This window comes from Lipomyces japonicus, assembly GCF_038497905.1.
Source record: "Lipomyces japonicus strain CBS 7319 unplaced genomic scaffold V1514scaffold_115, whole genome shotgun sequence".
In the NCBI taxonomy this organism is placed as follows: domain Eukaryota; kingdom Fungi; phylum Ascomycota; class Lipomycetes; order Lipomycetales; family Lipomycetaceae; genus Lipomyces; species Lipomyces japonicus.
In genome coordinates, this window is record NW_027117927.1 from 1 (window position 1) to 9,579 (window position 9,579).

General features: G+C 41.8%; 4 protein-coding genes and 2 non-coding genes across 6 annotated transcripts; 1 reads left to right on the forward strand and 5 right to left on the reverse strand.

The window, feature by feature from the left end:
* The first annotated feature begins 153 nt into the window (after positions 1-153).
* On the forward strand, positions 154-258 carry V1514DRAFT_t132. The gene has a single exon. It is a non-coding gene; the product is annotated as a tRNA-Pro (tRNA).
* Positions 259-402: 144 nt separating this feature from the next.
* V1514DRAFT_339552 (major facilitator superfamily domain-containing protein) lies at positions 403-2,777 on the reverse strand. Its single transcript, XM_066928986.1, has one exon. The coding sequence runs from the start codon at positions 2,401-2,403 to the stop codon at positions 670-672; it is 1,734 nt and encodes a 577-aa protein (XP_066780522.1). The 5' UTR covers positions 2,404-2,777; the 3' UTR covers positions 403-669.
* A 1,196-nt stretch (positions 2,778-3,973) lies between these two features.
* Positions 3,974-5,533, reverse strand: V1514DRAFT_339554 (pyridoxal phosphate-dependent transferase). The gene is made up of 3 exons (XM_066928987.1): positions 5,417-5,533; positions 5,007-5,357; positions 3,974-4,952 (listed from the first exon to the last, which is right to left on the reverse strand). Exons 1-3 carry the CDS (start codon positions 5,517-5,519, stop codon positions 4,246-4,248), a joined length of 1,161 nt encoding a protein of 386 aa, XP_066780523.1. The 5' UTR covers positions 5,520-5,533; the 3' UTR covers positions 3,974-4,245.
* A 264-nt stretch (positions 5,534-5,797) lies between these two features.
* Positions 5,798-6,811, reverse strand: V1514DRAFT_23536 (uncharacterized protein). Its single transcript, XM_066924744.1, has one exon. The coding sequence runs from the start codon at positions 6,478-6,480 to the stop codon at positions 5,830-5,832; it is 651 nt and encodes a 216-aa protein (XP_066780524.1). The 5' UTR covers positions 6,481-6,811; the 3' UTR covers positions 5,798-5,829.
* Positions 6,747-8,183, reverse strand: V1514DRAFT_23520 (S-adenosyl-L-methionine-dependent methyltransferase). The gene has a single exon (XM_066924743.1). It carries the CDS (start codon positions 7,881-7,883, stop codon positions 7,014-7,016), a length of 870 nt encoding a protein of 289 aa, XP_066780525.1. The 5' UTR covers positions 7,884-8,183; the 3' UTR covers positions 6,747-7,013.
* A 998-nt stretch (positions 8,184-9,181) lies between these two features.
* V1514DRAFT_t133 lies at positions 9,182-9,277 on the reverse strand. The gene has a single exon. It is a non-coding gene; the product is annotated as a tRNA-Ser (tRNA).
* Between the last annotated feature and the right edge of the window lie 302 nt (positions 9,278-9,579).

The window sequence follows — 9,579 nt, forward strand, 5'->3', positions numbered from 1 at the left end:
CCCCACTGGTAATTTTCCGTCAAGACACTAGCGCTGCGGGCCCAGGAGTCTATGAAAGCTGGTGCTGTGCCAGCAATTATGCTTTGTCCTGGGCCAAAAATAATTATATTATTGCATTATCTCGTCAAAATATTTTAATTAAGTTATTCGCTAGGGTCATTAGTATAGTGGTAGTATGCCTGCTTCGGGTTACGAAGCTCTGCTTGGATTGTATCTAGCAATTTGCAGGAGACCCCGGATCGAGCCCGGGATGACCCCAGTTTTTTTTTATTTTTTTTTTAATATTACATTTGTTTTTTATTGGCAATTGGATTACAGTGTTTTTTTTGTCTAGTACTTACAATAGAAACAAAGATAGGTGTGTAGTAAATTTCTTCATATGTGAAAAAACAAGACAGCTTATATCTTAATAAAACTTGAATTTCATGAAGACTGAACATAGCTCAGCATGCCGAAGAAAACAAAAAATGTTAGGCGGAGCAAATAAAAAAAGTATTCTAATAAGCAATAATGGGCGGTTAGAATCTGGTTAGTAATTTAGACTTGCTTTGACCAATAGCCTTTAAGATTTGGCACAAAAAACTACGACAAATATATGAAATAAGCCAAGTTATATTTAACAAATTATCCTTTACCGAATGTACTAACTCAAACAGGCCACGCTCAAGTTTAACCCTGTCTATTTAAAGTTGAATGCAACACGTGCTCACGCATGAGCATGGCAGTACCGAGGGTAATGATGCCCAAAAAAAAGCACAGCAAAAACACAGACCGAGAAGCGTCCAGAAACGCGAGCCTAGCCACAGGCACAAGAAACTCGGGCAGACGATTTATCTCATCCACAGATTCGAGCAAGCGAGAAATGATTACCTCTGCATCCGTACCGCGAATGCGACTATGCAATGACGACGACAGCACGTTCTGAAACACGGACGACGAGACTGCCACGCCAATTGTCGATCCAGTGCCGCGGAATCCATACTGAATCGAGGTCGTCACGGCTTGGAACTCCTGCGGCACGGCAGCAATAAGAGCAATAAGCGTAATTGTCAACAAAGCACCGTACGACGCACCGGGAAGAAACGTATATAGTACAACAACCCATGTTGGCGTAGCCAAGCCGACCGTGGATATAAGACCGGTGCCAAAAATGTACGACACGCCACAAATTAGAGCCAAGGTGTAGTATCGCCCAGTCGACCTCATATAAACTCCAGAGCCAAAACTGCCTACCGCGACACCCACAAAATTCGAAATCAGTGACGTGCCAGCCTGAGTCTCGGACACCCCGCGCACGGACACAAAGTATATAGGAATGTAGAACAATGATGAATACACCGACATTGTCATGAACCAGTTTGTGAAGCTGGCACCAAAGATCGTGCGGTCCTTGAGTAATTCTACCGGGATAATTGGCTCCTTTGCAATGAACCGTTCGACGTACACGAAAGCATAAAACAGGAAGACAGACAGAAGGAACGACACCACTACAAGCGGGTGTGACCAGGCAACCTGATTACCACTTATGGACGCTGCAATTAAAAAAACAACCAAAGCAGCAACTAGCGTGAACGCTCCCAAAAAATCCACCCGGTTTAGCAACCGCTCCTCTCGCTCGAGTTCGTTTTCACCATCCCGAGCTTGTTCATTTACCGGTAAGTCCAGTGCAAACGTAATAGCAAGTGTGGAAACCACAATTAGCGGCACCTGTAATAGGAATGCCCATCGCCAGCCAAGCCATTCTGTAATCCAGCCACCAAACACGCCGCCCGCCGCAGCACCAGTACCAAACGTAATGTTTCCGACACCCTGCAGCACACCACGCTTCCGTAGAGGCACAAGGTCGGAAAGAGTAATTGTCGACAAAGCGGTGAGTCCGCCGCCGCCAATACCTGCGACCACGCGAGCTGCGACTAGGAACCACAGGCTCGAAGACAGGCCACACGCAAGACAGCCTATGCCAAACGTGATATTGCTAAACAGCAAACCGGGTTTGCGGCCAAATATATCAGTGAGCTTGCCATAGAGCGGTTGAAATGCTGCGCAGGCGATAAGATATGCAGTGGCTATCCAGCTCACGTTTCTGAACCCGTCAAACTCACTTGCGATATGGGCCAGCAGCGTCGCAACAATGGTACCGTCTAGCGCAGACAAGAAAACACCAATATAAAGCGAAACAAAAATAGTTAAAAGCTTTAACCGATCCATTTCGGTCCGATCGTCTTCGGTTAAATCATCATGACCACGCTGTGAGTTGGCAGGTGAAAGCGATGAGGTAAATGATGAGGACCTTGAGCTGGAGATGAATGGGTTTGGTAACGTCGCTCGAGTGTTCGATGGCAGTAAAGGTGCATATGCATCATCCAAAATCTCCTCAGTTTCCTCAGTCTCCCGTTCAGCCATCTAAAATTCCTGCTAAAATCAAAGAAATTGCTGTAAGTGAGAAACGAGACTACATACAAGTCCGGTTTGAAAGAATCCGCAAATTACAAATGCTTGTACTAGGTAATATATTACTAATACATATTTATCGAAATCCCCACAATATCAAGATGTCGATACTTCATTACTAACAGATTCTACAAACATAAATATAACGCAAGGTACACTGTACTCAGCGCCACTTGGCAAATCATTTTCTGAGTATTGATTGTTCTTGCACGAATGGTTCTCATGCGAGCTTTTTTTGTGAATTAGTTTTGTGAGTTGTCATTTTGTTTGCGTTAAGCGCCAAAGCGGTATTTTTGCTTTATATCATCATCATCATCATCATCATCATCATCATCATCATGACTTTCATGTTCGGCAAACATTTGTCTGATAGAGACTTTGAGGAATAGTTTTTAATACTAGTTAAAGCAGGAGATAGGTTTTGAGAAGACCTTCTGCTGACGTTGAAAACGACGATGATCCTGCTGGCGTCCAACCCTTTTCCGCAAATTTTGAACTTTATTTATAAACTTTATGCCGAAACACAAAACTCCATCTGTTTAAGATTTTATTTAATTATTTTCAAACTGTATATGCAAAAGCACAAAACTCTATTTATTTAAGGTTTTACTTAACACTTTCAACATACTTTTTTGCAAATTTTAAACTTTATGTCTAAACTTTATGCAGAAGCACAAAACTCTATATGTTTAAGGTTTTGTTTAAGTTTTGCTTTACTTTTCTGCAAACTCTGAAAACTCTATGCAGAAGCACAAAACTATATTTATTTTTTTAGGCATGGTTGCCATCAAATTTTGACTGGACTTCTGCAAGCCACGACGAAGGCGATAAAAGAATGTTTTAAATGTAAGTCGCTACGTTTGATGATTCGTTTGGTTTTTAAATTTGGTAATCGTATATGCATATGAAATTTGTCAGAAACAGAGCCAGCTAATACGAATCACTTCAATTTTTTTTTTTTGCAGCAAATTTTATCATACGAAACTTGACTGAACGTACTTTTGTTGAAGAGATTGAAGAAATTGAATTTTACAGCTCACGCCCGGGGCGACGGAGGGAGGTGCGATGCGATTCAGGCCGCACACAAATAAGATGTTGTTTTGTACACATTCTCACCCAATTCGCTTGTATAGCGCATACCCTTTCACTTTATAGTATACCTCGGATATTTCTTTTTCATAATATCAGTGTGAATATGCACACTTATACATGTGGGCCTGAGAACTCTTTTCAGGCGGCGCACAATTTGGAGCGCTACAATTGACCTTTTGCACATTGCATATATATAATAAACGAATGAATTATACTTGATTGTTTTTTTTTTAAAATTCAAGTAAATGCTGTTTGAATGTCACGAAAATCATAAAATCATTAAAAATATTTGCGCTACAAACATTTTGAGGGCAGAGTGGAGGCTCTCGGGGTCGGGGAATATAAAATTGCAGTATTGGGTTTAATTTAGTTGCAATTTAGTTGCAACATTGCCATTTTTGTACAATTCACATGGTTTCAATCAAAAAAAAAAAAATTTCGCCGAGTAATCAGATTTAAACATTATATAGTTTGATTATAGTTACTTAAATTGCAATCAATTATATCGTCTGAATAACCAATTCTGGTCCATAATAATATTATAGCAAAATCCTAAAATACATAGACAGAAGTAGTTTCGAACCTTGGAAAAATTGCTATATATTTATCATTTTTTAAAGAACAAAAATTTCAATATGACTGCTCATATGATTCGTTGTCGCGGGCTCAGCTATGAGAGCCACTGTTAGTTGATTGTATATGTTATTTGAATTTTAATGTAGAATATGCAAACTCTTTTAAATCATCGAATCCCACTTGATGTTTTATCTCAATCGAAGCTTTAATAGCCAGCTTCAGCTTTGCTATCGCATCAGGATGAATTTGATGGTGAATCGCGATCCTGTTTCCGGTAATTTTAATCCCCAGCTTTTCACCTTGCTCTTGAAGAACGGCACTGTTTATGCCGGACTTGACCAAATCAAGCCAAAGAAAGCAAGTTTCAACCGGTGATTCAAACTGCACATTGTAATCGGTTGCAAGCTCTGCAGCCAAGTGTTTTGCAATTTCATGCGTGGCTTTGAGCTTCCCCGGAAATGACTCTGTCAAAGCCATGTTAGCCGCGGCAGCCAAAACCCCCGCCTGCCTGATGCCGCCACCAGTTTGCTTGCGAAACCAATTGCACTTGGAAATAAACTTCGAATCTCCCACGACAACCGTGCCCACCGGTGCGCCAAGACCCTTGGACAGGCAAAGCGACATGGAATCGAAATATTGACCGTATTCGGATATGGGAATGCCAGTTTCAGCTGACGCATTCCAAAGTCGGGCGCCATCGAGGTGAAGCCTAATATCGTAGTACTTGGCCAGTTGAAAGATCTTTTTGATCTCCTCTAACGGTAAAATCGTGCCGTTTAATGTGTTTTCCAATGAAATTACGCGAGTAGGAGCAGTATGTATATCCGTTCCATCTTTAATAAATTAGCAAACTTAAAAATATTTAGCAAGTCAATAGGTCTGCATACGAATAAGGTGTGATTCAACATCTTTAGCTGTCATGTAGCGACCGTTAACTGGGTGAACCGGAATCACCATTGATTGAGAAAGCATGGCCAAGCCAGCGGCCTCGTAATTGTAAATGTGCGATCGATAATCACAAAGAACAGAATAGGGCGGTTGAGTTAGGTGAGCTCTAATCGAAATCTGGTTGCCCATTGTGCCGGAAACGACAAACAAGCCTTGCTCTTTACCGGAAAGTCTTGCCACTCGGGCTTGCAAGTCGTTTGTTGATTGATCCTCTTGAAACACATCATCGCCATGAGTAGCCGTCAGCATTGCCTGCAGCATGGACGGCGTCGGAGTCGTGACGGTGTCGCCTGTTCAGTCTTCAGGTCAGTTATTAGCACCTGCGCGCTTCAGGCCCTGACGCTTATACTTCTAAAGTCGGCCTCGGCAATACTTCTGTATGTACTCGACATTCGAGTTCTCGTAAATGAATATATCCTCCTGGGCAGCAGGAGAAAAACTGGGCCGCTCATTTTTTACGTTCGTCACCGGTCGTGATTTGGCAATCCGGTCAAATGGCCAAGTAGTGCCATTTGCTACCCTTGCCCACGAGCACTAGCCACTCCACGAATTTCCGTTCCTGGACAGAACCACTTCGTCTGAATCACCCATTCTGATGAAAATAAATATGCATGTATAAAATCAAAAAGTAATGTACAAATAACAAAAGTCGGAATAACAAAAAATAGATACCAAAAACAAAAACAAAAACAAAAATAAAAATAAAAAAAAAAACTCCTTGCTTTCAAAATGATGACCGTGTCAAAATAAAATACACAAACGCTACCTTTTTCCCTGCACCCCACTGAGCTGTTCCAAATCCATCGTTTCCACCTGTGATCTAGGCTTAAGCTTATCAATGCTAACATCGTAAACATTGTTATCGTGATCATCAATATCCTTGACAAATGCAGCACCAGATTCTGAGATTTGAACAACCACGACGCGTGATTTCCGTCGTTGTCGCTGATGCGTAGGCACGTCTTCATCATCTGAAAAATCATCCGGGAACGTGATACGAATTTCTGGCACTTTCTTCGAGTCATCTGCATCAAGATTCTTGCCACGGCATAGTAGCAGGTGCGCCAACCTGGCCCAGACCAAGCATCGTGACTGCGAATCTTCAGCCAGCGTAGTCGCTGTCGAGAACGACGTGTCGGACGTGTCGTGACGCGCTAGCGCGTATGACGACTCATTGACCGTCACCGATTTACCGTTACTTTGAGCAAGACCAACAGACGAAACCGGAAGGAGCCATGCTTTGCCAGTACTGGACATGTGCGAATCCATGAGATGCCCGGTTGCGGAGGTGCTGGTGTTGCCGTGGCTGTGCTTGTTTGCACGTTGAACGATGCGGAGAACGGCGACAAGCAGCAAAATAACGACAAACAGCACCACAAGCGTTACGGTCAGCGGCGTGACCAGCAAAGTCATCTTGGCATGTGAGCTCAAAAGAATATACAAAAGAGAAAGAGACAGCCCAAAATAGAAGGAAAAAAAAAAAGGAGACGTGCAATGTTTTGGGAATTCTCAAGATTCCAGGTTGGGAAATGAGGTGAGAATGAGAAACGCGCAGAGCTAAACTTAGACTGCGTGCTGAGCCGCACCAAAAGTCTAATTTAGTTATGAGTCTCTCTTATGTAATCGTGAGGTCAGCGGGAATAAAACACAACTAGTCGACATGCAACAAGTCCAACCAGATCGTTATATTGTTGTTTACCGTAAGAAAATAGCAAGATTCATCGCTATCCTAGTACCGTAATCCAGACAAAGACATTTGTGTTGTAAAAAGGCTGAACCCATGCTGCGGCCGGCCGCAATAGGGAACCGGGCTGGCTCATGCGTCTCGAGCCCCTGACCAGACAGAGCTGATGATTTGGCAATTCCACATAACCAGAACCTTTAGTTATGCTACGTTATAGTCAAGTCTTTGTTGCTTTGTCTCTATCTTCATTTATTCCACTATTTCACTTCGGCAGTCGACGAGCAAGCACAATCACGCTAGACCATTCGACAGCCAATACCGTACTTTCCACCCACCCAGTAACATTCTTAAGCTTGTCAAACAATCGGTCCACAATGTCACCCTGCCCTCCATCACGCCGAGAGAGTTCGTGAGCGTGGTCCTTTTTATAGTTATGAAACGAACTCCACGTGCGCACGTACTCCTCGTTCGCAGCAAGCGTCATGGACTTACCGACAATATTTTGATAAGCGTCCGATTTGGTGGGATCGTACACGTGCCGTTCAATATCGGTAAACAACGAAACCGGAGGCGTTACCATGGAAAACAGCTGCCGCAAGTACTCCCGACCCGGTTCCCAATACGGACCCAGGTATTTGTCGCCGTAGGAAAAATCAACAATCAATTCTGATGCCAGTTTGCTGTCAAGAAACACGTGGTCCTTGTAGCCAAAATACGCCAGCGTACCGCCTGGCCTGAGTATCCTACCCACCTCCCGGAACCATTCGTCGTGTTTAAACCAGTGTGCTGACTGCGATGCGGCTACCAAGTCAACCGTTCCTGGCTGGGCAATTACCAAACCTAAGTCTTCTGCTGGTGCCACGTAAAACTCAACCTTGCCATCACCATCACCACCTCGATGAGTAGATCGTGCTTGTTCAATCATGCCCGCTGACGGATCAACTCCAATCACTCGAGCAAAATGCTTGGCCAATGGCACCGTGGCCGTGCCTGGTCCACAGCCAACATCGACCGCCAGATGGCGCCGGCCAGCATGATACCCAATCAGTGTCGAATAAAGCTTGTCATTGTACGACGGTCGAAAGTCGTTATATGCCTTTGCAGAAAAATCACTATCAGAAAATGAAGTCATCAATTCTCTAGTTTTGCATCTGGTAAATCGAAATTGGCTCGGAGTTCATGTTTGGCGGCAAAAACCTTAAATCCCTTTTTTTCGTATCATGTATACATATTGGCATCGAAGGTCTACTTAACAATGCCGTATTATCGTACGAGCTGCTTACCGGTGACATTTTCCCTTAAATCATTATGCCGATATCTGAAATACTTAATGAGCAGTACAATTTATTTTGATTTGTTTATCTAGACTATGCATATGTCCCATTTTGAAGAAACGACAAGTCGTCAAATCAGTACTTGCTTAGTACTCGCTCAATATTTTGATTCCGTTAAATTTGAATCACTGTTTGTGATTCTCATCAGGAGTGCCAAAGCTTTTTAAAACTAGCATGGCTCATAAACACATAATGCCGCGCGGTCACTCAGACGATAGGTTTGAGTTCATACGGTTTGCAAATGTCATTTTAATCTTTAGATTATACCCATGTATAGTGATTACGAGTGTCTCAATTACTGTGACAGCCAGTTAAACTATTAATGGAAATACCGTTGAATTCTATAAGATTGATAAGGAACCACAACAAAATATGCCACGCAACTCACGAAACTTAACATGGGCGACTTGCCACTGAATAAATGGCATGTAATGTTCCGTACATTAAAAGGAAATCGACTATTAACTTTAGAGGACCAGATATTTGAGCGCCGGTCAACAATTCTATTAACATGCTGCCCTGCAACGGATATGCCACATAAGCCTATGCATGAGCTATCTGGGTCTCGCAAACTACTACAGGCGTTTTATATGAAACTATGCCAAAGGTACTCGTCACCTCATTTTCGCGGTCGGCAAGTCGCGCACCAATTTCAATTGGACTCCAGAAATGACAAATTAGCATCCATTGCAGCCATTCGCTGTGGGTGCCACCTGGTGCATATTATATTAACTGAAAAATAAAAACTATTCTGAATTTGATTGAATTTCGAACAATTATATATATAAGTAGGCACAGCATGTTTAAATATATGAAGTGATCAAACAAATTGTTAATCAGAAAAGTTATCCAAAAGATAACTGATATTTTATTATTATCATAAAAACAATGTTGACGACAATGAGAAAAAAAAGCTGACATAAATGATCTAAATAGAAAAAAAACATAAGAAATTAAATATTAAATTAAATAAACTAAATAGAAATAAAACAGTAAAAAAGAAAAAAGGTAAAAGGTAAAAGTTGTTTTATAAGTCTCTCTAGATCGTATTCTAAAAAAAAAATCTATCAAATTAAATAAAAATAACAAAAAAATTCGTCACGGACAAGATTCGAACTTGCGCGGGCATAACCCAACGCCTAAACAGCTACTTAATAGCAGGGCGTCGCCTTAACCACTCGGCCACCGGGACTATTTTGAACTTTACTTAAAACTAATCAATATAATCTGTAAACAGTTACTATGAAGTACACGCGCCGCAGCAGCACTCGTCTGCGATTAATGATAACCTTTGTTGTGTTTTCAAAAAAATGAATGAAAAAAAAAAAAAAAAAAAGAAAAATTAGAAAAGTATAGAAAAAAATCCTTGTTGTCTTCTTTATATCGGATATTTTGCTTCTCTCTTCATCATTCTGTTATATTCTCTGTTTCTTCGCTCCGTTACACTATTCTTGGTTTTAGTTTTGTTTGTCTCAATTTGTCCTTAATTTTCTC